Source organism: Hipposideros armiger, unplaced genomic scaffold (genome assembly GCF_001890085.2).
Source record: "Hipposideros armiger isolate ML-2016 unplaced genomic scaffold, ASM189008v1 scaffold_11, whole genome shotgun sequence".
Classification (NCBI taxonomy): domain Eukaryota; kingdom Metazoa; phylum Chordata; class Mammalia; order Chiroptera; family Hipposideridae; genus Hipposideros; species Hipposideros armiger.
In genome coordinates, this window is record NW_017731361.1 from 8317006 (window position 1) to 8344783 (window position 27778).

General features: G+C 45.4%; 1 protein-coding gene across 1 annotated transcript in view; it reads right to left on the reverse strand.

The window, feature by feature from the left end:
- The window catches only part of LOC109392769 (serine/threonine-protein phosphatase 2A 55 kDa regulatory subunit B beta isoform-like), a 120237-nt gene that overhangs the window by 45588 nt on the left and 46871 nt on the right, over window positions 1–27778 (reverse strand). Inside the window, exons 4-6 of the mRNA XM_019661417.1 lie at window positions 20664–20841; window positions 7986–8150; window positions 6793–6895 (exon numbers count right to left, since the gene is read on the reverse strand). Of these exons, the coding sequence (XP_019516962.1) occupies window positions 6793–6895; window positions 7986–8150; window positions 20664–20841 (446 nt within the window). The remainder of the gene's footprint in view (window positions 1–6792; window positions 6896–7985; window positions 8151–20663; window positions 20842–27778) is intronic.

A 27778-nucleotide genomic window follows, 5' to 3' on the forward strand; every position in this document is an offset into this window, starting at 1 on the left:
TTCCCTGTTCCTACTCCCCTGAGCATCTCACCTGCTACCTTTATGCTGTTAGAACAAACTCTACTTATTTGGGATGCTCTCTCCTCAAGAGTGGCTTTTGAGTAGGACACAGGCTCCCCAGCACCTTATAACCTCTAAAGCCAATTAACATCCTCATTGTTCAGAGAAAAATGGTATTTTCGCACCACAGGAAAGTATCCGGGCATCGTCACCATAAAACATACAGACAACCCTGGGGAGGTGCAGAGACTCCGTGTACAGGTTTTTATCACCTCAGTCTTTTGGTTCCCCACTGCCCTCGATAAGCGCCCACAGCACTGTACTCTCAATGGGTCGGGCATGTGCTGGGAACCCCACACTCATGATCACTTTTCACCCCTGCCACCCAGAGGAAAGGATCAGCATGGCACCTTGCCCAGGCTGCCTGCGCCGGTGAGCCTGGGGTCCACGCCTGGAACTGTCACCCCCGGGGCCTGTGCTCTCGATTATTTTTATGTCTTCTGTTATGGGCTGAACTGTGTTCTCCCAAATTCACATGTTGAAGGTCCTAACCCCCAATATCTCAGAAAGTGATCATGTTTGGAGATAGGGGTAGCTGACTGGAAATGGGTGGGCCTTAATCCAATATGACTGGTGTCCTTATCAGAAGGGGAGTTTTGTGTGCAGAGGGAAGATGATGTGAAGACCCTGGGAGAAGACGGCCATAGGCAAGACAAGGAGAGAGGCCTGAAACAGATCCTGTCTTCGCCGCCTTCAGGAGAAACCAACCCCGCTGGCACCTTGGCCTTAGACTTCTAGCCCCCAGAACTGTGAGACCATAAGGTTTTGTTGCTTAAACCACCCAGTCTGTGATACTTTATTACAGCAACTCTAATAAACGAATACACTGTCTTTTATCTGTCATTTCCATCGGCCTGCCTTTCTACCGCCAATGGTCAACGAAACCCCTGCTCCATGCTGGGTACTATGCTAAGTATTGGTAATTCAGTGGCTGGTAAGATAAATAAGGTCCCTGCCCTCATGGAGATTACATTCTGGTCAGGGAGACAGAGGAAACAAAGTGAACATCTACAGGTGAGTGCTATGAATGAAATAAAATAGGTGATAAGATAAAAACAGGGTATAGATGGGGTGAACAGAAAAGTGCTCTCTGAAAGGGTGACATTTTCCCAGAGGCCTAAAAAAATAAGAACAGTCCAGATAAGAGGGAGCACGGTGGGAGAGCATTCAAGGCTGAGGAAAAGCCTGTGCAAAGGCCCTGGGGCAGGAAAGGGCTGGGTGTGTTGGAGGTGCAGGAAGGAGGCCAGTGTGGCCAGGCTGTGCAGAGCTGAGGTGAGAGGGGTAGGGACCAGGTTCATGCAGGGCATTGGAAAGGAGTTCAGATTTAATCTCTCTTTCATTTTCTAGATTCCATTCATCACATCTGGCCAGTGTTTTCACTCAACTCTCAATACTCAGACACCAAAAGGGAAAGGCATAATTCCGACCAGCCCGTTGTTGCTGCCATTAGCACCCTATTGTTCCAGGCGTAAGAATCTCAGATGGAAAACCGACCCCTGTCACCACCGCCAGAAGCAATGAAAAAAAAAAAAAAGGGGGGAGAGATGAGGGAGAGAATCATCCCTTCCACCCCCTACTGAGTATGCAGAGTGAGGGACATATGGAAATTAATATATGCAGCTCTGATAACATGGATCTCCTCGGCATTTTGATTAAATGCCGATGGTTATTAAACACCCTCCTTCTCAGCGCTCATCTCTGAGAGCCAATGTTGCTTTTCATTTTGAACTCTGATGAACTGTCTCAATTCCGTGCGCACACCTCGGCTGAACCGTGGTCGACGGGAGGCTGGTGTTTGAGGAGGATGGAGAAAATCAATATGAAATGTCAGGCGAGAGGTCAGATTGAACTTGTTTTCCCGGCTGGCAGGAGCTGGGGGCCGTGGCTGCAGCAGGCTGAACAAAGGGAGATGTGTGCCGAAGAAGGTCGGCACTTTGGACGAGTCAGAAAAATGAATTTCATTCACTTTTTAATTAGATTAGGAGGCTGACGGCTGGCGATTCAGAGAACTGCTGGTGTTGGGACAGGGTGTGGGGGGGCAGGGCTGCAGCAGAGGCCTGTAGGCCGCTAGCAAACTCCTGGGTCTCCCTGGGGATTCCACCCCCCCGCCCCCCGGGGTTTGCTACTCTAAGGATGAGTGGGACCCAGGCTGGAGGCAGGAGCAGCCTCTGGATGTCCCTGGGCGTGCGGCTTGGCAGGCCTCCCACTTCTTTGGGCCTGATGACTCTTCCTGTTCTCTCCCCATGTAACTTTTCAGTCTTTAGGTCACAGTCAGTGGTCACTGCCTTGGGTTGTAAAGTCCTTGTCACATCCCCTTGTAGCAGCATGTGCCTCTGTTTCATACCACTTATTATCGTTGCAATGTCCTGTATGTTTGTGATTCTCTGACTATTGCATCCTTCCTCCTTAGACGGTGTGATGGTTAACTTTGTGCATCAACTTGACTGGGCCATGGCGTGCTCAGATGTTTGATCAAACAATATTCTGGGTGTTTCTATGTGTTTCTGGATACGTTTAACATTTAAACTGACAGACTGAGTGTGGGTGGGCCTCATCCAATCAGTTGAAGGCCTGAATAGAACAAAAAGGCTGACCCTCCCCAAATCAGAGGGGATACCTCTGGCTGACTCTTTTGAGTTGGGGCATCAATTTTTTTCCTGCCTTCACACTCAAACGAAAACACTGGCTTTTCCTGGGTCACGAGTCTGCTGGCCTTTGGACGAGAACTACATCACAGGTTTTCCTAGGTCTCGGGCCTTCAGATTTAGATTGGAATGATACCATTGGGTCTCCTGCAGTCCCACTGCAGATCTGGGGACTTGCTGGCCTCCATAATCACATGAGCCAAATATTTATAATACATCTCTCATGTACACACGTATGTGCATATGTGGATGAGATATACAGAGGGCGCCAAAAAATGTATACACATTTAAAAAAAAGGAAAAAACCGCATTCATTGTAATACTCAATATATACTGATAACAAAAGACGACTCCAAGTCACGTTTGACTTCTGCAGTTACAAGAGGTGCTCAAAACGTTTACCATCAGTGTCCAGACACTTCTGATGATGGCGAACTACTGCTTGAGCATAGGCAACATCTCTTAAAATGTGTATACATTTTTTTTTTTTGGCACCCCCTGGTATATCTCCTATTGGTTCTGTGCCTCTGGAGAGCCCTCACTAATATAGACAGGGAGCTCTCAGAGGGAGGAAACCAAGTCTGATTTTGCTCACTGTTATGGCCCCAGAGCCTGGTACAGTAGCTGACACAGAGCATGTGGTCAACAAATATTAATTAAATAAATGAATAATTGGGTTTCATATATCTGGAAAAAGGGGTGGGATTTCAAGGACCTTATTATAGCTGCAGGCCTAGAACAGCGGGAGTGCAGGAGGAATACCTGTGATCACTGTTGCCATCTATTGATTCCTGTGTGCCCGGCAGAGTGCTAGGCACTCCCCACATGACGGCATTGACTTCTCATGAACAGCCAGCCCTATTAGGCTGTCTTCATTATTTCTACTTTCCAGTGAGGAATCTGGGGCTTAGAGGGGATTAAATAGCTTGTCTGAGGTCACACAGACACCGAGTGTCAGATTTCTGATTCCGAAGCATCTACTCTAAACCATTCTAGTTCTGGAAATTTCTAAGGTCTTGTCCTTTTTCCATCTTGAGTTGAGGGTTCATCAAGCCTCCCATTCAGCCTATTCCTCAAGAATCCGGAACTTGCATGGGTCTCTCTGACCTTAAAGCCCAGGCTGGTGTCTGTCACCCTGGCTGTGAGCACACAGGGCTTCTCATGCCATCTCTGGCATCCACTTTGGGTTGGTGGCCCTTCACGCCTGGTTCTGCCTTCACACAGCAGAGAGGCCCTGTCTCCTTAGACAGCTCACGTCACCTCGCAGACAGCATGTCCCAATCCGAACGCCAAGCCTTCATGCTCCTCTACTATGGCTTATTAGTCCCCATTCCACAAGCTGTCATGTCCACCCTCAGGCACAAACTTATCTATTGAATAAACACTTACTGAGCACCTACTTAGGTGTCAGGCCTTGGTAATACGACGTGCGCAAAACAGATTCAGTTCTTACCTTTAGAGGGTTTACGTTCTAGAGGGGAAGGACATGGAACAACTAATATCCACGTGTGATGATGCCAATCTCTAATAGCACTCACATCACCCATAGTTACCTTAAAGGAACATGTTCGTCTTTCCTTTACCTTCCTTTCAATTTCCATAGCTACCATCCTTAGCTAGGTTACACGTTTCCATCGTATGAGTTTAAAGCAAAGCCTTCTAATTCTCCAGTTTCTTCCCATGACCACTGTGTTCATCTTCCATAAAAACAGGAATTCTATAACTGTTCTCCAGCCAAATGATCTCCAATGGCTCTCCATATACTAGGAACTGGGGCACAGGAATGTATGCTTGGAGGTCAGGGAGGAGGAGGATATAGGGTACACGAGACGGCATACGAAGCCAGAGGATAAAAGCTGCATCTTTGGGGGACACGAACGTTGCTTGAGATTTTGGGATGGGTAGAAATGTAGTTTTTAAAGTAAAAACTGAAAGTAAACATTTTATGGGAATAAAGTGCAAAATTCACGTGAAATTTCAAGATAGAAATATGAGACTTCAGAGAAAATCTTTTGTGATCAGCACTGTCCCCAGGGTCTTTGGCCTCTGCCAGGCGCAGGCTGTTCTGCCCTTGCCAACAGGCCAGCCACCCAGAGCACCTCAGAGAGGCGGGACTGCCTCTGGGTGCCCTTCCTCCATGGCAGCAAGACTCACGTTTGGCCTCGGGAGTGCTGTACGTGGTGGACAAGTTTAAGGACTGGCTACTATAGGAGCCAGACTCTGGGTGTAGAATAGGTACTCAATGAATGATGAATGAAGAAAGAAATGAGTGGATGAATACAGGAAGGCATAATCTTTTAACTTTGATATTCAAGGACCAACCTGATACGAACCATCCTCCCTATCTGACCTCATGTCTTCACTCTTCTCCTTTCAGTGAAGCCACACAGTTCTAAGACTCTTTAAAGGTTCCAAGCACGTAACTGCCTAACTTTAGTCCATTCTGTGTGCACTGCCAGAGATGCCCTTCTCTCTGTTTCCCGTCTGACCAAATCTGACTTGTGCTTCAGCACTGCTACTCCCTCAGCCTCTGCCTTCCCTGTGAGGTCTATCCCAAGAGCCCTGCCCTCCTATGAACATCCCAATCCTTAATCGTCTCCACCACTCATTTGGGGATTGACATACCCACTGCCTGGTACTTTGTTCCTGAAATGTTTCCTGGGGACATCTTAGGTCATCAGCCAAAACTTAAAGTACAGGTCTTACCTGGCCATTGCACCCCTCACAGTTCTTAGTAGTAATAGTAGTAGTATCACAGGTACAAGAAAATCATGCTGAAGAATGGACAGTGAATTGGAGTCTAGATCTGTGGTTCTCAACTGGGAGCAATTTTTCTCCCGGGGGATATTTCAGAATGTCTGGAGACGTTTTTGGTTGTCACACTTACCTTTGCTACTCGCATCTCGTGGGCAGAGGCAAGGGATGCTGTTAAACACCCTCCAAGGACAGCCTCCTCCCCAAAGCACCGTGTGCCCCAAATTCAACAGAGCTGCTGTTAAGAAATCCTGTGTATATCACAGTATCTTCCTAACTTCTTTCCCTGTCTCTTTACTCTCCCAGTCAGAACCCAACCTCCGTCCTTCTACCTTCAGTCTAAGTAACTTCTCTAAAAACGAATTCTAATCATATTATCCCCCTTGTAACTTCAGTGGCTGTTCACTGACTTTGCGAACAAATGTCAAGTTCTTTTTCATGGCCATTATGACCAAGCTCCTGCATTTCTCCTGAGTTTCAACGCTTTTCCTTCTCCACGTTATTCTCTACATACCAGTCATATCAGTCACCTTGCAGACCCAAAAACATTATGATCGTTCGTGCCCCAGTACCTTTGCACATGCTGATCACTCTGCCTTGAACACTTGTTGGCTTATAAGTAAGTACTGCTCAAAGATCAATACCAGCATACACATCAGCAAATATTTATTAAGCATCTATCATGGACTACGTATTATTTTAGGTGCTGGGGAAACAGCTGTGAGCAAAACAGAATTAAGTCCATGCCCTCACAGAGCTGATGGTCTAAACCCATGCTCTCCAGAACTTTCTGCAGTGATGGAAATGTCTTAAATCTGCACTAATACGGGGGCTATTAGCTATTGAGTACTTGGAATGGAGATAATCTGAACTGAAATCTGCTGTAAGTGTAAAATACACATCATGTTTTAAAGACTGTATAAAAAAAAAGTAAAATACTTCATTAACAATTCTTAATATTGGGTTGTCGGAAAAGTCATGATGCATTTTTGTAATGAAAAACATAGAAAAAATATGTCATGACTTTTCCAACAACCCACTAGTTATCGCATTGAGGTCCCATTGACAAACCCACGAGGTTGCTGTTATTATTTTACCCATTTTACATATGAAAAAACTGAGGCTCAGAAAGGTTAAGGAAAGTTGGGCAAAGTCAGGCAGCTAATCAGGAGTGAAGTCTGGCTTTGACCTGGGTCTGTGGGACTCTAAAATCCACACACTCTACACAGCACTATCTGTACATACAAGCTGCCCCGTGTAATACATCTTACAGCAAGTGAGCAACCAAAAATGATCAAAGTGACCCAGACATGCACCCCTCTGCTAGCCATACACCGACACAAAGAGTCGTCCTGTCACTGCGGTCACATAGGAACTGAAACTGAACACTGTGTCTGTGAGAGATAAGGTCTTCATGTCTGGCTCTCCACGGCAAACTGCAGTGGCCAGACGGGACCTCACAGAAGGCACTGGCTGGACAAATCCAGCTGTGGTCGCTCGTGAACAGCTGCCCATGATGTGGCCCGACACTGGACATGGATGGCCACTGCCTTCCAGGTACCTTTACCTAGGGAGCAGTTTCTTTTCCAGAAAGCCCTCCTGCTGGCTCCAGGCCCAGCCTACCCACCACAGCACTCACCGTCAGTGCCCGCTGATCCTTCCTTCACCTGCTGACATCGGCCTCAGTATCCGGCCTCCAAGCACTCAGCCCCCACTGGTTTGGAGCTGCTTTGCTCTGTCCACGTTCTGCAAACTCCAGCTTGACACGAGGGCCTGGGCATCTGGCTGCCCTTTACCCCCACCCCTCTCTCTGAAGCTTTTCCTCGGTGCCCCCCAGAACCATTGGGACTTTTAGCGTGCTAGTTTCCCAAAGCCACAACCTAGGTCTCCAAGAAGCCACTAACCCCTCCCCCAGCTACTATTCCTTTTTTTTTTTTAATTGAGCTATATGCATAATTGACATAGAACATTATATGACGTTAGTCACCATCTCCAGCTGCCATTCTTGAGTCTCTGTATCTTCCCAGCGTCCCGCACAGTCCAGCAAAGCAAGTCCTGTTAGCTCTACTGCCAAGATCTGCCCAGAACCCACCCACTCCTGTCCATTGCCACATCATCGCCCCTGTCCAGGCCACGCTCACCCCCTGCCTGGACAGCCCAGCAATCCCCTAACTGGTCTTCCCTTTTACTCCTCGGGTTCCTTTTCTCCACAGCCGCAAGAGTGATCTTAAAACATAATTCAGATTATGTCACAATGTTATGTGACAAGGCTCATGTCTTATTCATCTCCATATTCCACAGCCCGAAGTGAATGTTTATGGAATTGAATGTGAGGTTTCATCTTGATCGAAATGCCCAACGTGAAGCGGACTCCCGAGTCGCGCTGACACTTGCAGTTGCTTTCCTTCCACTGTGTCTAATGTGTGAACGGAGATCAACACCCTTCAGGATCTCCAATTCTCCTCCCGCACGCCAGGGGCCAGTGGCCCACCCACCCACCTCAGCTCTGGGCTGCCTGCTACTCACATTTGGTGTGCCTGTCACACAGGGCCGACGCCCTCATGTCACACAGCCGGATTGTCCCTTTGCTGCTGCTGTACACGAAGGTGTTGCAGTGATGGGGGTGGAACTCGGCTGCTGTGATCACCTCCGTGAGCTCCTCCATGTTGGCTGGCTTGATGTCAACGATATCTGGCACAGGTGAGTCAAGGACCAGAGGGGATGGACCAGGAAGAGCGGGGGCAGAAACTCGGGGTGATTAGTAATGGCACCGCCTCATGTTAGCATAACATGTTAGCATTTACCACACATAGTAAGGCCTCGTAATCACTCTGTGAGCAAACAGGTACGTACTATTGGTCCCGGGCAGATGAGGCCCAGGTTCCCAGGGATCAGAGGAAGCATTGGAACACGGGTCTTCCTGGCCTCTTTTCAGTATTTCGTCCTCCATGACATGTAGCTGTCCCATTCACCATCAAAATGACCTGCTCATGCAATTGTGCTAAAAATGTGCCAAGTTGCAGAGACTTTCATTTCTCGTTTTACAACAGTGGTTAACAAACTAGTCCCGTTCCAACTAAATAATTCAATTTACTTGAATCTTTACCCCCGCTTCTGGGCTGATAAATGATACCTACGATAGACTGTAAATCCTCTTCCATGAAATTCCCGAGATCTTTAATAATATGTTGATGATGATGATGATGATAGCTGCTACCATTTATTGAGCACTGACTGTGCAATCACTGTGCAAAGCACATCAGGTACTTTATCTCACTTAACCCTTATAACCACAGCTCTATAATCAGCACTTATTCCCATTTTTCAGGGGTGCAAACAGAGGCTCAAAGTAAAGCAACTTGCCCCGAGTCACATGGCTAAAGAATGGTAGCACTAGGATTTTATCCCAGCCACAAAATTTGTGTTCTTCAGTCACTACGCAAAATTTCTCTGATTGAAGATAAGCAGAAGCTCGTCTCCATAAGCTGTAATTTACCTTAGAGCGTGTGCGTGAGTTTAAGTATCTGAAAGAACACCCAGTTTTACGGCGAGACCGTTTTAGCCTCCTATGGAATATATACCCTTAGTTTTATCATCTGTTTTTTTACTTTTCTCAGTATTTTCCTTTCTGATCAAGAATTATTATACCTCTATTTTTAAAGACCACATCCTTGTATACTGAAGTGAAACATTTGGTCTTTCATTCAGTAGAGTGTCTGGTACGTATGAGGCCATGGGTTTGGGCTGAGCCTTTCATACCCCAACAGAGAGCTCAGAGGGCCTGGGTGCAGGTTGGGAGGCACCTGGCTGGGGCAGAGATGCTGTCTGAGACCCAGCAACTTCCTGCAAAGGAATAGTCCTTATGATGTGTATGCCGTAACATGGGAAAGGTGACCTAATTGATCTTTTCCTAGACTTCACCACTTTTCAGCCACCTTTGCGATAACTACCCCACTTGTATATCAATCATCAGATAGTATTTTTTACGTCACATTTTTTTCTTCAGAACAACTTAAATCGACTCGCTTTTTCTTTACTTAGCCTTGTCTATGCAGTAATCCAATATTCATAAAATCATGGGTGTAATGAGCTAGCTAGAGCTACATTTTAACAATATATATGAAAATAAATGCATAACAAAACAAAAACATTTTTGTGTGAGCCAGGAATTTATGTACCCATTCTGGAAAACACTGCATTGAATCAACAGGCAGTAACTTCATACAGACTATCCTATTATACTGGGATGGGTGAAAGTCTTCTATACTTTTCCTGAAGTTAGTAGAATAGTCCTCTCCTTAGAGTTTAGATGAGATATGAGTAAATGCACTGGTATTTTTAGTGACGACAACACACCAAAGCATTCATCTAGTACAAAACATCACCGTTGCTCTTGCTACAACTATTCCTGCATGGACTTTGTTGTAATAAGGGCTTTGTATTTGGCTGTTCTGCTTTCCCCTTCAATTATCTCCTCTAAACCCTGTTGTGTTCTTTCTAAAATTATCCTGAGACTGAACTAACATTTTACTATAGTTTCCCCCATGAAACCCAGATGCAAATATTACTTGGGTCTCCAGAGCATGTGGGTCCCCTAGATTCACAAAATACTACCTTTCAACTGCTGCCAGTGTCATAAATATGATTGCAGTTAGCACTACACGCTGGGAAGTGAGAGCCCGGGCCCCCGGGAGGAGGCCCCAGGCTGCAGCTGGGATGTTCTCGCCAGCCCCTGACCGAGCCCTGGGCTGGTGGACGTGACACGGGCTGGAGTCAGTGATCAGCTGTTGTCATATTGCATTACCCTCCAGAAAGAACCTCCATACCCTACTGTGCCAGTGAGCAAGTTTCTCTTTTCCCAAAATAGGGCAAGAAAAATCTGGTGTCAGCTGTCTCAACCTCTACCAGTATAGCTCTACAAACAAGATTAACTGGAAGGGAGCTTTGCTGTGTGGGAGGAAAGGTGCCACATCTACAGTTATTTTTTTCTTACCTAAAAATAAAGCCCCCAAGTCAGAATGTTTGAAAATGAAGTGCTGAAACATATCCGTGAAACCAGCAACATCCATCATTATCAAGAACACCGTCTTGATGGGAGGTGCCCACAGGGTCTGCGTTGGGCTGCTGCCTCTGGAGCCATCTTCCCTCCCATCCATCCTGGACCTCTGAGTCTGCCCATCACCCCTCATCCTGAAGCACCTCCCTTTGGACTAGAGTGCTTGTTTGGGTCTGACTCTCTGGGTTAGGGGATAAACAGACTCGACTCCTCTTTTTAATAACCATGATGATAAGGACGAGGGGGAGAATAATAGCCAGCAGTGCATGTTTATCAAGTGCCAGGTACCGTCTTATTTGACCTTCATCTCAGCCTTATGAGGTTAGTATGATTCACTGGCCCATTTTCCTGCAGAGGAAATAGTGACTGAGTTAAATTACTTAAGGTCATATGACCAGTAGGGGGCAGAGCTGGGCTTTGAACCCAAGTTTGTCCAACTCCAGAGCCTGGGTTCCTGATCACAGGCCACTCCCCTCTCTGCGCAGGGGCCTTCACAGAGCCAGCCCTGCTGGGCGTGGGCATTCTGGTTCTCGTGGCACCCGCTAATCAAAGAGGAGGCTCCCTCTCTTCTGCTTTGGGCCTGTGCTCTCTTAATTCACAACCCACTCTGGGGACCACATATTTTAGAACCACAGTGGGGACACAGCATCTGACCTAGGATTTGTGTGTCCTAGGATGTGATATATATATATATTTTTTTCTTTTGAACCTGAAGTTGGGACAGAAACATGATAAGGGATTTCTGGAGTTGTTATCTGGTGGAGAATTTGCTGAGTTCTAGAAACTTTTGGGAGGAGTCTAAGTATCAAAAATTCAATGGCTTATGGGGAAGATGAGAGAGCGTATTTCACATCTGCATCATCTGCAAGCCCAAGCCTTTTGCCTTAACTGTTGTAAAGGGGAGACACGCGCCTTCAGTCCATGTGGTTTTGCCCTTCATGTTGGGAAGGAAGGAGAAAGGCGACGAGCAATGCACAGCTCCCTGTGTTATCTTGAAAATGGAATGATGCATTTTGACAGTCAATTTTCTCTTCCCTATCCTTTAGAGCTCTCTATCCAAATTATTTCCCTGTTGTTCCAAAGAACTAAATGGCAAAAGCAAAACATAGCATTGGATTCACGGATAATATACAGGGCAGACAGCCAACAGATTGCTATTAAATTAACCCTGGGGCTTGACAGATCTGTTCTTCTTGACCCCAACTGCTTATGGCATTCCGTATTAATGCTGAGCCCAGGCAAATTACCTCGGCTAACAAAAGGGGTTAATCTGTCTCTCTGCTAGCACTCTAGAGGCAGCTCTGAGGACGGGAGGGGGCACAGCCAGCTTGGCAGCTGAGCTCCATGCTTGGAAGGCAGAAGGCGGGAAGGTGAGGGCACCGCTGTGCCAGGCAGTAGCCTAAGGCATCATTTAAAATAATAATTGAAGACACTGGGAGGTCACCCCTTAAGGGACTGGCTTCAAACAAATAAGAAGCCAGAGCCATAAATTACATCAGCCGGGGGGTGAGGGAATGAAGAAGGCTATGGCAGGATGGTAAGGGGTGGCACGGGGGCCATGCAAAGGTCATTTCCTTAATCCCAAAGTTAGAAAAAGTTCTATACAAAAGTCTACATTTGCAATGCAACATTATAAAAGACTGACATCTCTCTATCTATTGAAATAAGGAAATGACATGTCAATTTTATGTGTCTCATTAAATTGTTCATGCAATGACATTTCAGGGCTGCTAAAAACATAGTATAAAAAACTCTATCTATAATATGACCATAGGTCATTTAAAACTTATATTCTGAAAATAATGAGCAAATAGGCAAGATACCAAATGTTAGTGATTGTTCTGTCTGGGTGGGTCTATGAATTTTTTTTCTTTTAAATTATCAGTTATTATTTCCACATTTTCGTTTAATGAGGTTGTAGTATTTTAGGATGAGAAAAAATATTTGCTCTATCTATCTATCTATCTATAATTTTAGGTGAGGAAAGTTAGATACGAAAGAGATATAATCTGACCACAGCCACATAAAAAAGCGAGTGAGTGTGAGAGAGAGGCAGGGGAGGGACAGACAGGAGGGAAATGTAGTTATATCTTACAGGGAATTAGAGTCTAAGGCAAGCATGTAAGTTAACCTTTAGTAACTGTAGCTTAGGTTCGTTCACTCATTCATTTGTTCATTCATTCCTCCACATAATTGCACAAATGTTCCCAACGAATCTGCCAGTATTCTTCTGGGTGCAGGGGACACAGCCATGACCAAAGCAGACCAAAAAACCTCCCTGATACATGTAGCCTATATTCTAGTAGGTGAGATGGTCACTAAGCAAGGTAAATTAATATCATATGCAATATATTAGATAGTAATAACTGCTAAGCAGAAAAATAAAGCAGGGAAGAGAGAGGGAAAGTGTATGTGCATGTGTGTATGTGTATATGTATGTATGTGTGTGTGTGTGTGTGTGTGTGTGTGTGTGTGTGTGTGTTTCCTAGATTGAACAGGAGATGGCTTCCTGGATAAATCAAGACTTAAATTTTTCCCTTTTCTTTTGTTCCCTTATTTAGTCATTTTTCTGAGCCCTTCTAGTTGAATTAGCTAGCACTAAATTAAAATTGCGATGTAAATCACCTATATATACTCCAAAATTAAGTGACGAGATTATAGGACATTTTATAATCTTTACATGAATACATATCACTAAATAAAGAAAATAAACATTAAACAAAAAGTAGTTTCCTTGGCTTAGAATCATCCATGAGAGAGTTGAAGACCAAAAGTCTCATCTCTATAGGTAAAGTTCAAGATAACATTGTGATAAATACTGTGATTATAACAAAATGGAGTCAGGAAATTGGGATTCAGTTTTAATTTCAAATCTATTTTGCTCAGAGAACTTGGCAAAGTCATTTTGTCTCTCTGGGTTTCAATATATTTGCCTTTGAATGGGTATAATTTATTTATTCTGTCAGCCTTGGAGAATTTTGATTATCAAAGATAATGGAGAAAAAGTTATTTATTAGGTGGTTTTATGGTGGACTGAATAATCCCATCTTCCAAAGAAAGCATATATTTTCCTGAGGACAGTTCTTATATAGTTTATTAGTTTCGTGGGCTTTTCAAGGTGACTATTCTTATATGCGTCTGTATTTATCACCGCTACTTTTGCTGATACTCACAAGGTTTTTCTTTTGTTTCTTTTTTTCCTTTTCTTTTCTTTCCACATCCTGCCTAAGCCTACCAAGGATAGGCGAGCCAGGCAGGAGGCCTTTTTGCAGGCCACGTTGGAGAGTGGAATCTAAGTTTACCTGGTAAGATAACATGTCCAAAAGCTGTTGAGGCTTTGCATATGGAACCTGAAGGTGGGAAATAGCCTGACCTTGGCCTTGACTATCCACTGGATCTCCTTGTAGGGGACATCAATTGCTTTAAGGTGTTTTTTTTTTTCCTTTCCAAAGTTTGAATTTAATCTTTGTCTATTAAGCAATGATTACAAAGCATCCAGATCTTGTTAGCTGAATGGACGGGTTGCTTGGTGACAAGACACTGGAGACTTCCAGGGGACGCTAAGGGACACTCCTTTTTTAATAGCATAAAAAGCCAACGCACAAATATTCATGGAGGGTTTGCCAATTGTTGGGCTCAATATGAGGAGGAATGACAGAGAGATCTATGGTGCCCTACTAGTTACTGCTTTTAAGTATGTATCGAGCTGCAACAGACACTGGGCTGAAATAGCCTTTATGATGGGGGAGAGGAAGGGGGCGGCACTTGCAAGTCTGATAACCACAGACTTTTTCCTACTCAGGCAACACAGAGCTTGAAATTCCACCATTAGAAAACACCCAATACTTCCTTCAATGGTCAAGTCAGATGTTACTTTCTTTAGGAAGCATTCCAGGCGTTTCATGATCCTTCCTACCCGGTGCCTCCGTAGCACCTTGAACTACCTCTGTGAGAACACTTAATACATGTTATTATAATTATCTGAGTTATCTGACACAGTGTGATAGAGCATATTTTACTGGAGTATGGAGTAAGAGAGACCTACATTTTAATCCCAAATCCTGTGACCAGTTCATAATCTCAAATGACTCTGAACTAGTTAACTCGTCTACGAAAAAAGGAAGACAACTACAGGAAATGATGTAACATAACTGACTCAAAAACCTGTTAGACTCATCTTCCCTAGTGTGGTGACATGTCGGTCTCCCTCTGTCCAAATACTCACTCTGATGGTTCTGTGACATGTTAACTTGGTAAGACCGAACTATACACCTTAGCATTCCCTTTCTAGGATGTTTCTGGTTATGGCGGGTTAACAAGGTATATTCTCCCAGGAGAGTTGGAGACAGAAACCCCAGCCTGCTTGTGGGTTTCCATTCCTGACCCTACCCTCACTCCCTCCCTCCCTTCCTTCCTTCCTTTCATCCTTCCTTCCTTTCTTTTCTCTCTTTCTCTCTCCCTCTCTCCTTCCCTCCCTTCCTCCCCTAATAGCTTTGCTTCTCTGATACACCCACCCTCAAGGTTACAAGGGACATAATGTCAGGGGTGGAGTTTTATTTATCTCGGCATCTCCAGTGCACATAGTAAGTGCTCAATAAATGTTTATGAATTTTACTGTAATTCCTTGGGACTGAGTAGCCTTCTGTAGGTCAACAGGCCAAGATGCCAGGCCTTTACAGTGAATCACTTAGCCTATCACTTTCTTCGTAGAGAACAGGCTCCAAGCAACAAGGTAAGAAGAACAGGGGCCTGGGGAAATGCTCCAAATAATAACCACCAGTTATTGAGCCTTCTCTCTGCCAGGCACTCTGAGTATTTCACATGGTTACTTCATTTCATCCTCACAACTGTATAGAATAGATGGTATTATTATCTCCATTAACTGATGAGGAAATTGAGGGTCAGAGAAATGTTAAGCAACTTGCCAAGGTCACACAGATTTTAGGAGATGAAGCTGGATTCAAATCCAGCGTGCGCATTCCCAGCTACTAAGCTATGTGCTCTGAGGACGCCCAGGAAACCCAGAAGAAGTCTTCATATTTGCATTCTTGCCGTCTGCCCTGACAACATGAGGCCCAAAGGGCTTGCCCTGTGGGGGGAGAAATCCGCAGCCTCATAAAGCTCTAGATCCAGCCTGAGACACAGAGTGTCAGCAGCCACACAAGCAGGGCACTGAGCCCGGGAAAACCCACCAAGGCTACCTCCAACATGGGGAAGAAGGGGCTACCCCAGCACACACAGGCCAACATGCTTGATACGTCGTGGGGAGAAATGCTCTTCTTTTACACTAAATGCCAGTCTGGGGTTGATACAGTGGGTATGTACATTTGTGGATGGAAGCCACAGCCACAACAAGGGAGAGGAATTTGTACTAGGTCCTACAGCTTCTGTCAAAGCCTGTGTGGCAGAATCCCACGGGAGTGAAAAGAAGGCCGTTGTCCATGGTACTAAAGAGCGACAGAGCTGGAAGCCACGAATTGAGGTTCTATGGCCCCTTGACCAGGGAATCAACTCCAAAAGGACCTCAGCTCAATTGACAAAAGAAGCTGATGTTCAGGGCTGACCAAGGCTCAAAGGTGAAATACCCCTGTTATCCCACTGGCTTCTCCTAGAGAAATGCTCTTTCTCATGCCTAGCAGACGACTTTCGCAAGGTGTGGCTTCTGCTGGCCTTCTCTAGCCTTGCTATGCCATGTTCTATCTTCTCTCTGGGTTCCAGTCACAGTGGCCATCTTACAGCTCCTCCAATATGCCATGCTCCCTCCAGCCACAGGACCTTTGTACATGCTGGACCAATCTCTCCACACCTCTTTGCCATGTTAGCTTATACGCTTCCTCTTTCAGATCTCAACTCAATAACCAGTTCCTCACAAAGCCTTCTTTTATTCCCTAGTCTGTTTCAGGTTTAAAAAAAAATGCATCCACATAATCATATTCCCTTTCTTCACGTGACTTATTTCAGTTTGTAATTATATACTCATTAGTGTGATTATTTGATGCAAGCCATTCTGAAAGCAGACAACTTGTTGTTTTTCACTTTTGTATCCCTCAGCACCGGGCACTGCCTGGCACAAATTAGGTGTTTAGTATACAGCTCTTGAGGGCTGTATCTTTACTTTTATTTGATATGGGTCTATTTAATAGGTCCCACATTGGTGTAGGTAAAAGCCCAGGTCAACTTGTTCTTAGTCCTGAGAAGAGAGTTCAAAGGATCTTAGGTATAGTACAGTTTTCATAAGGAAGCAACATCTTTCTATAGCAACTTTCCTTTACTGAAAAGTCATGGCTGCCTCTTGCCCTAAAAGTCACCTAGAAATGAGTTATTATTGTCCTGATGTAGTTAACCCAGGAAGGCCAAAGTTTAACAACTTTAAACCAGAACCTGACACACAAGACAGGGTCAGGCTGGCTATGGATGGAGGGATAGAATTCAAGACCAGCTGCCACGAGGCTACAAATGACTCACTCTGAGATGGCGCTGACCACAAGGCCGCGGACCTCAGAGATCCTGCAAATATCTGGTAACTAGGGCATAAGGAGCGCCCAAGTCCAGAACCAGAGGGGGAGTCTAGAACCGAGAAGATGACCCAGATAACGAATTCAGTAGAACTGAATCCACTATTCTAACATTCCAGTTTTCTAGTTGCCCTGTCCTTCTAACAATGAAGATCACATTGGTTCCTGTTTATTGATCATTTACTTAGCAAGGTATTGCCCTAAGCATGTGTGTATGTGTGTGTAAACACCTTTAAAAAAATTCTCACAATCCTCTTTAATAATTTCATGTTCTCCAGATCATGAAATAAAGGTTTGGATAAGTTAAGGAACATGTTAAAGCTTACATAGCTGGGTGAGAACTTCGGACTTGTTAGGCTCAAAGCCTGTGTTCTCAACCACAATGCCAATGTCACACCAAATACTAGTCACTGGTAGTTATGACTGTTTTTTTTTAAAAAACTATAAGGCAAGACCACTTGTCTTAGTATTTACTTAATACTTTATATACGCCTACTTTGTAATTTAAATGAATTTTTTAGTACCCATGAAATCACAGGATTGATATGACAGCTGTGTTTTCTAATATTCACGATCATAAATATATAATTATGAAAACAAGAAATGTCCACGTAGTGCTTAGAAGCACCTTGCCTACCATCTCAGTTGTATTCATACCACATTTGGGAACCCCACGTTACTCAATTCTGAACCATGAGGCACTGTAGAAATGGCGTCAAACAACCTAGGATTGAATAAGTCCTGCCTGGTGGTTGGTGTTTTTCTGAGGCTGTTTTGAAAGATGGCCGCTTCCTACCCCAGAGGTGGCTGTGCTTCAGTGATGATAAGCAAAAGGGTCCCAGTTTGTATAGTCTGCTCAGTGCTTAGGGCGGTCTGGTTGAAAATAACTATATAGATATCAGTTATCATCATTCTCATGATGACAATGATTATTTTACATATGGCTGCTTTAAGGGTGAATGGCACAGTCTCATTTGTATGCCGGCATCTGGCAGGCTGTCACACATCTGCAGAATATAACCTAAATTGTGCTATTAATATTTCCCCTTTGCATTCTCCCCAAGGCATCTGTCTCCCAAAATGCCTCAAGAAACTTCCCTCCCTCTTGAAGGCCTAGAGGCAAAATTCAGAAAACATGTCACCTAGACTGGGGACAGCAGCAGCACGGAGTGACAGCAGCTGAGCCTGAGCAGATTTCTGGCTCTTAGAATAGACTAAAGGGAGAGAGGGAACCACCACCCACACTCATTCTATTAGTAGCTGCACTTTCAGGCCAAATCTGTAGGCAGATGCTCGCAGGCTGAGGCAGTGTGTCGCGTCTGCTCTGTGAGCAACGAAACATGCCAGTCATGGTCCTGATGGTCAGTTCTCAGCATCTCCATAATCGCCTCCACCGCTTAGAGCTGCCTTCCCTGCAAGGCCTTGGGCAACTACTGAGCACTCTTGTGTGGTGGAGACTAGCTAGCTATCCACCCAAACCAGGTTTTTAAAAATTATGCACACACAGCTATACTACATTCCCCAGCCTGCCTTGCAGGTAGAGGTGGCCATGTGACAGAGTTCTAGCCAATGGAATGCATGCTATTTTAGAGTCTGGCTCATAGGACTCTCCCATATGTGGTCTACCACGGTCTTTTCCTGTCCTGATGCAGATGAATATGGTGACATTTGAAAGGAAGCTGAATCTCTGAGTCACTGATTGGAGGAAGCTGTCTGTGGATGGAGATCATCAATATTGGACTTTACAAGAGAAATTAACTTTTATGTGTTTGAGCCATTAAGGGGTTTATTCTACATCAGAAAACTCAGAGATTTACTGTAACTAATATCCTCTTAAAGTAAAATTTCCAGGTTAGATTTTATGATTAACTACCTACTGGATTAGCTCCACTTTGATGACCTAGTACTTTAAACTTGACATATTCGACCCAGACAGTACTTTCTATGTCAGAATGTTCTGACTGGGTACTGGGATACAGGAAAAGATCATACAAAGTCCCTTCTCTCACGAAATTTACATCCAAATATGGGGAAACCCCAAACACACAAATTAAAAAAAAAACCCTTCAAACAGTGATAAATACTATGAAGATAACAGGGATAGAGGGTTATTGGGTTGTGCTTGGGAGTGAATGGGAGGAAGTGCCTCTGAGGAGGTGACATGATATCAAAGTCTAGGTGACGACATGGGGTTAGTTATGCGAACTCTGGGGGTAGAATATTCCTGAAAGAGAGTCCAGCAAATGCAAAGACTAGAAGTAACAAGGTTTATACAGGAACAGAAAAGAGGTTAATTGGCCGAAGCAGAGGGAATTAGGGATGAGTGATACGACAGGATACCACAGAGGGAGGCAGGGTCCAGGGTGTGTGAAATTTTATAGTTCAAGGTAAAGAACTTGGATATTATTCTATGTTCAATGGGAAAGCTACTAGAGTGTTTTAAGCAGGGGAGGGATGATATCTGAATTACATGTCGAAAGGTCCACTCTAACTGTTATGGGAACAGCTACTGGGTAAGAGAGCAGGAAAGAATGGAGAATGAGAGGAGATTACTGCAGTCACACAGGTGCAAGAACAGTGGCCTATATTAGCATGGGCTGGTAAGAGAAGAGATGGAGAGAAATGAGTTGATTTGAGATATATTTTAGAGGATGCAAAGGCAGGGCTCATGGGTGGGTTAGGTTGGGGGTGGGGAGGTTGGTGGGTGGGAGAAAAGAATATTGACATCTACGTCAGTTGGTCATCTGTTTGGGTGGTGAGACCATTAACTGAGAGTGGGGTTTCAAGTGAAGAGTCAGGTTTGTGGTGAGATGGAGCCCATGAAAGATACTAAATAAATAAATAAATAAATAAATAAATAAATAAATAAATAAATAAATATGACATAGAGGGTCAATATAGTACAGTGAAAATACTGGCTCACTCAGCAATTCCTTGACTTCTCTAAATTTTAGCTGAGCAAGGGATAATGTTGACATTATGGGGTAGTTGTATCAAATGTACTCTTGTTGGAGACAGACTGAATAGGAGAAGGAGGGGGACGTGAGGATTGCGAATCAACTTTGGTTTCTTGATATGGATGCTGGTTGCACAGGTGTGCTCTGACTGTGAAAATGCATCAAGCTGTAACTTATGATAATGTACTTCTCAAAATGAAATTCTACGTGGAAAGTTCCCAGCGTAGTGCTTAGACCTCAATAAATGGCAGCCATTATTATCTTCACCATTACGATACGATAAAAAAACATGTCATGCATACCTGTGGTCATTTAAGAATCCTTTAACAAGAGGAAGGAACCCTTAACAGAACTCTAGGGTCTTATCTTATAGTCTTATCCTAAAGCCACATCTAGTTTCAATTCATGACACATAAACACCTCTGCATGAAGGAACTGATTCAGGGTTCCTATCCAGAGCTAGTCTTGGCACACTACTTGTAATTCAACATTTCCCTAACTTTGTTAGGATGAAAGAGTACCATAGATGACAATGTAATTCATCCGGGAACAGTTCTCCACAAGTACTAGGTGTTTAGTTATGGCTGCTCCTTTCATTCCACCTTCCCCCAAGCCTGCTCTTACCTGAACACACCTGATTCGAGCCAACTGGTTACTGGCCCCAAGGAAAGGATACTAAAACTTTGATTGGTTATTTCAAAGTTCCATAGATTAATCCTCAGGTCATCAGCTGACATGTAGGTTTCATAGTCGCTGTTGACTGATATGGAGTTGATGTGATACGTGTGTGCATTGGCAAATACTCTTCGTGGGGTGGCCTCCACCATCAGGTCCATAGGTCTCAAGACAGGCACCTGGGATAGAAAAGAAGCAAAACCTTTTAAAATCAAAGCTCTTCACTAGGAAAAGAGTGTTCATGTTTGTGTCCTTTATTTTCACGCATTAAAATCCTAACCATATCAAAGGAGCTCCCTTCCGTTCCTTTTAGTTTTATTCCTTTCTCAAAAAATGTCACCATCACTTAGCCGTGATTTATAGAGTCTAAGCTTTTTACCCAGGAACCTATGGGTGGCTCCATCTTAGGGGGACATAGTCTCTTAAACTTCCAGAGCTGTTGTTCCAGACTGTTTGTCTTTAAACATGAAAACTCTTTTAATGAGAAAGTGATGGAAACATTTTAGACATGTGTAGTTCAACTTAGATTTCAATTTATCCCTCATGGCTTTGGAGGTCTAGAACCCATCCTGGCCTTGCCTTCAATCCTTAATGATTTAGGAAAACCTATACTCACCCAAGATTCTAATAGCCAAATCCAGCCATTCATATACAGGGCACCCATCAACCTCCTGTTTTACCTGGGGAAATCTTGGTTTATATCTGTTGTCTTGGTGTACCAACCAGGTAGTGTCCATTTTCACATCAAAACTGTCTTAGTTTGGATAATAAATTACGTGGTCGTCTTACTGATATATAAAGGTATTCAGTAAGTGTTCAATGAATAAGAATATGTGAGTGAAATGTTTTGTTCCCCGCAGGTCAGAGAATCAGGCAGTGAAACAGTCTCCCCACCCTCTCTCTCTATGAAGCTCTTTCTGGCAAATGTGAACAAAGGCCCATCACTCTTCTGACTCCCTCTTCGAATTCAAGGGCACGTCTGACTACACCTGGGTGAGCCGGCTTCTGAGAAAGTGAGTGAGAACACTAATGCCTGAGAGGGGACAGACCCAAAACAAAACATCACCAACAGAAACAAGGACATAGAAGGACCAAATGCTGCCCCCCTTTCAAGGAAGTCCTCTCTTGCAACTGAGCCCTGAGTAGTTTGATACCAGGTGGTTAAGACTTCAACTTCTGGGTCTGTTTCCACTCAGAGGTGAGGGGCAGAAGGCAAAAACAAAGGTTAAATTTTGTTAAGTGTGGTTACCTCAACAATATAACCTTTCACAAAACAGAATTCCCCCAGCTCACTATTAAAGGAGTTTAACTCTGGGGTGGCCGGGTGGCTCAGTTGGTTAGAGCGCATGCTCTGAACAAGGTTGCTGGTTCGATTCCCACATGGGATGGTGGACTGTGCCCTCCGCAACTAGATTGAAACAACTGCTTGATTTGGAGCTGATGGGTCCTGAAAAAACACATTGTTCCCCAATGAAAATTTCTTTAAAAAAAAAGAAAAAAAGGAGTTTAACTCACTTTTGAGGGAGTTTTTAGGTTAAACAACAATTCAGAGGAACCACAGAGTGCTATACAAATCTGGTGCTGGATATCCTGGAAACCAGAGATGGCTTGACAGATGGATGGAGGAAGAGCCAGGGGTCCTCTGAATACCAGCAAAAGGGAGGGGAGGGAGAGGCTCTGTAAGCCCAAACCCCAGTCACGGATAATGGTTCTACAGCATAAGCCCAGGGATGGCAAGAACTTGGAGACCTGGGTTCTGATCACAGATTCATCACTTACTGACAGGCTGTGTGACCATGGTCAATTAACCTGCCTCTTCTGGGCTCTGGTTACACTATCTGAAGACAATGACAATACCCACTGCACCCTGATTATCATAAATTAGAACTCACTTCATGATATAATTCATAGCTCATTCATATGAATTATAACTGCCCTCCAGTACACCCTTCCACTCACCCTTTTAGCAACATTTACTGAACTCTGTACAAGGTCCTAGGCAGTTCAACTGGTGAGCAAAACCATTTAGCTGATCTACACGGAGGAGGCAGATATGAAATCACTTAAAATGCATTAAGTGCCCCCAAAGGAGAGGATAGAGGGCAAGGGGGATTTAACACAGGCAGGGTGGTCTGCAGAGGTTTTGCTGAGGAAGTATGAATTGGATGCCTGTGAAGGATGAGAAGGGGTTTACTAGGCGAAGAGGGGAGGGAAGAATGGTCCAGTCAGAGAGAAGAGCATGTGCAAGGGTCCTGTGGTGGTGGTGGTGGTGGTGGGGGTGAACAAGGCAAGAATAAAAGATCGTTGGGTCAGTGTAGTTGAGACAGAGAGAATGATGGGAACCATGGTGGAGATGAAGTGACAGGGTAGGTAAGAGGCAGGCCCCAAGAAAGACTTTTGCCATTACCCTAAGAGAAAGGGGAAGAAATAAAAAAAATTCTAATGATTGTGATATGATCAGTTTCAAAATTTTCATCAGATCATTCCTGATGTGCTACGGAGAACAAGTTGGAGGATGAATGAGGTAGAATTTTCAAGAGGAAGGTGATCCACTATCATACACTAATTAAAGTACAGCTTAAAGCTTTGTAATGGATTAAAACAAAAAGCAACTTTGCCCTTAGGAACTCTACCTGCAAACATTTATTGGGCTTATTATACTATGTTTCAATCATCCTTCAAACATCATTTCAGGTAACTGTTTCAACAACTCCGAGAAGTGCTAGCACCAAGTACTATTACAAAGAAAAAACTCAGGGTCAGAGAGGCTGAGTCACTGGCCCAGGGTTGCCCAGCTATGGGAGGCACAGCCGGAATTTGATCCCAGTCTCCCAGACAGCAAAGCTAGTGCTCTTTCCACTCTATCACACCGTCCTCAACGATTACCCATGGCAGAATGTGATAAATGCTCCGTAAGTGACATGAGTACATGGCTAGCAGAATGTTATGGAATCCATAGTATTATTGATAGTGATCACGGTGATGGTAGTCGCAGAGTTCTGTGGTTAAGCTGCTTCTAGAAACCTCGATTAGGTGTTGTAGGTGTTCATGGTATTTGCATAGGGCGTCTAGTCTGTGTGCTTCAGGAACACATGCCATGTTTTGATAGTTTGTCACACCAGAACCCCCACCTGGAACTTTCGAGTGCTACCTGGTTCCTCTGTCCTCCAGAGGTAGCAGAGCTCAAAGCAGGCTCCCCAGGGCCACAGAAGAAATGGAATCTGCGAGGACTTCCTGCCAATCCTCCTAAACTGTACTCTGTGCCTCCTTCATTACTGCACATTGTCTGTGGAGGCCGCCTGCGCCTGTGGTGATCGGGAAGGGAGCGTGACAGCCAGGATCAAGAGGCATTACAAAGCGGGAACTGCCGGCCCACAGCTTCCGCTTAATGTGATGGGCCTGCCTGCTAATTCAGGCTGACACGTTCCATGATGTACCACTTAACGGGGAGGGCTCCGTGGAGGTATCTGGGGAGAAAGCCTCGAATGCTTTGCTCAGATAAGGAGGCAGGGGGGTGACTGCCGCTCATGGCATTCCGACACCATTCTCGTGCCCGGGTCAAGGCTTGTCCCCTGTCCAGTGATGCCTCTCACAAGACAGAAGAGGAGCAGGAAGCTTGTGGTTCAAGCTGGACAGCATCGCTAATTAGGAAGCCCTGCTGGGACTGTTTCCCATGTGCTCTGGCCACACTCTCCTTTCAGGGCCAGGCAGGGAGAAGAGTGGGCCCCTGTTCCCCGAGTGAGGCTCACAGGCAGCCATTAGGGCTTTCTCTGTAGGACAGTCACGGAGGGCTCCTGTGCTATGTCCCAGTCACTGAGTGACAGCCCCTCCCGCCCAACTCCAAGGCGCTATTTCATTCAGCACCGTCAGCACCCCACCTCACAAGGTTTGCCCATCTTACAGGGGAGGTGCAGGGAGGTGAGCATCCAACATCACCCAGAGAGTAAACTGGGGGGGCTGTACCTGGGCAATTGGTTCCTGAGAGAGCAACCTTCACCACTGCCGCAAATGAAACTAGTAGGTTCAAATATGAAACTGCCATTTTGGCAAGTCAACAATGATCAAATCTCAGTAATTTCATGTGATTCAGCTTAATACTTTAGAAGGACTCTGTACTTTATGAATGTGACATTGAATCATGGAACATTAAATCTTGGAAGGGCCCTCAGAGTCTCTTCTAGGGCCGTCGTGTGTGTGTGTGTGTGTGTGTGTGTGTGTGTGTGTGTGTGTGTGTGTGTGTGTTTGTGGACGGGAGATGCAGCGGGAGCCTATGGCCTTACCCCTCATCATTCTTGCTAATATGTTTGGATTCTCAATCATGTTTTTCTTAAATAACTATTTCTGTGGATAAGGAATGTTTGAAAATAACCATCCCGGGCAGTTCCTGAAATCTACAGATGAGGAAATCTAAGGCCCTGAGAAGGGAAGTGCTTGTCTGCAGTCAGTCAGGTCAGGGCTGTCAGCACAGCCCCGGACTTCTGCCTCTCACCCCACAGCTTCCCCTCACCCCACACCATGTGCCCGAGCCATTCTCCCCAGGACCACATCCCCCCTCCTGCCGAAATATAGAACCAGACAAAACCCAGGGTCAAGCAGGACCTAAAACTTATAGTCCAAGCCCTCTTTTCTGAGCCCTCTTGGCAGTGATGAGACCAGAATCAACTCGGAGACAAGCTGAGTGCTGCGTTCTGCCTGTGAATGGGACCAGGGGCCAGTCCTTGGTCCTTGGAGGGGGCAGGTGGTTCTGGATTGCCCTGCAGGAATCCGGCTATGCTCCTCCCTCAGGCACCTCATACTCCTCCTTGACCTTGACCCAGTTTCAGCTCATCCCCCGGACCCTAGTTATAAAGGATCAGTACCCCAGCCTTGTTGACAAGACAACCAGCATCATGTCAGAGTATCAGCCGAATAATGTCCCAGGGCTCAGGAGAGCAGCCTCAGTCTCACCCGCCCTAAAGCTTACAGAGATTAGTGGGCTGCGAGAAGCCCAGAGCGGTACATGGCTCCCTCCCTCACACTGTTCAGGTCTCTGTTCAATTATCACCCCAAGAGAAGCCTTCCCTGCCCGCCCTACCTCAAACAGCACAACCCCCATTCACTATCCTCCCACCCAGCTGCTTGTTTAGACTGTTGCAAGCCATTCCTCAGTGAATTCTCATCCATGTCCTAGGATTTCGCTTGGTAGATAGTATGAGTCCTGTTGCACAGATGAGGAAGCTGAGGCCAGAAAGGTTAAGTAATTTATGTCAAGTCACACAGCTAGTACTCATGTCTGGTACTCCTTGACTCTGGAGTCTAAGCTCTTAGTCGCTCTATATTCTGGGCCCTGGAAGAACACACTCAGGCGCACGGGAGAGAGAAAAGAAAATAAGACATTTCAGTGCAGATGATCTGTGCTGTGATGGAGATCAGTGGGCACTGCCCAGGCAGCATTGGCCAAATGGGTCCTGTGTCTACCTGGGGAAGCCAGGCGAGGCCTCATAAAGGAGGATCATCAGACCAGGCAGGATGCCAAGGGTTGGTGGGAACTCGCCAGTTAGACGTTGGGGATGAGGAGGCGAGGCAGCTGTGTTCTAGTCTGAGGGACCAGCAGGGCAAAAGCTCAGACGGGAGAGAACAAGAGTATATGTGTTCAAGTGTGTGACTGTGTGTGTTCCGGGGCTGGAAGTTCGCGATTCATTATTCACTCAACAAAATGCTTATGGAATCCCTCCTCTATATCAGACGTGAAGAAAACTGGAGTTGGGTAAGCGGGTAGAGAACAGAGGGCGTGCTATTTGAGGTGGGTGGGGTGGCTATGGATGGCCTGTCTCCCAGGATGACATTTGAGTAGAGACCTGAATGAAGTGAGGGAGGGAGCCATGTGGATCTCTGCAGAAGAGCATTCCATGCAGAGGGAACAGCAAGTGCAAAGGCGCTGAGGTTGGAGCATGCTGAGAGTGTCGGAGGAACAGCGAGGGGCCTTCATGGCTGGAGAGATTGGTAAGGAAGGGGTGCTGGGAGGAGACGATAAGGGATCAACAGTCGGGGCTGGATCACAGATGTTACTGGGACGGTAAGGGAGATGCAGGGAGCTGCCCAACGCTGGCTCCCCTTCCTGTTAAGACACCCCTCCTGCTCTCTCTCCCTTCTCTCTCTACTCCTTTTGCCCTCCCCGCCCCTCTTTCATCCCTCCTTCCTCAGCGTCTTTCTCATTATCTTTGCTGCCTCTCCTCTTGGGAAACGCAAGATCATCTTTCACTTCCCAGAACCCATTTACTAACAAAATGAATGTTGCTGTCACATGGCTTATTTGGTGACTACGCCTGCGATTCTTCACAGTCCCCTGCAGCACCTACACGGAGTCAGCGGGTCACAAAACCCCCTTCAGAGACACACAGCACGTGAGAGCCGAGCAGAATCCTGGAAGCCCCCGAGGCCCCCACGAGAGGCCCCCACTTGAAACACATCTGTGAAAATGCACAGCAGGGAGAGGCTAGAGGTGAGGAATCGAGTCCTTCATGCTCTGACTCTTCACAGAGAAAAAACAACAGCTGTGTTTACCATGGCAACCTCCAGCGCCCCAGTAAGTCGACAGATTCCAGGCAAAGCTCTGGGAGAGGAAAGATGGCCCGATAGGAGCTAAAGAACAGAAAGAGATGGAGACGCGGAGAGGGAGGAGAGAGACGTGTCCATCTAGAGAAGGGATGTGAATGAATTTCAGGAGTTCAGGAATCTTGGGTCAAATCTGATAGAGTGAAGCAGACAGACATTTGAATGTCCTTGGTTTTTAAGTATTATACAATCAACATAATCAGCATTATGGGGCCTTTCAAAAAAAACTGCCACCAGTTTAAATCCAAGCTTGCGCCATGTCTCCTTGTCGGGGTTCAACACGTGTTCCTCACCACCCTCCCTAAACAATTGGGATTATTTTGTATTGTGACTGACAGGACAGATCAAGGTTATGGGGTTAGGTGGGTGGGCTCCATATCATCAATTAGGAAGAACATATAGGAATGTGATGACCACAGAGGGACCCCAGATTAAATCTTCATAAACACTTGCTGAGCATTTACAATATGCTGGTCAGTCTCCACACAGAGTGTCCTTAAGAAGCTTAGGATGGGGGCAGAC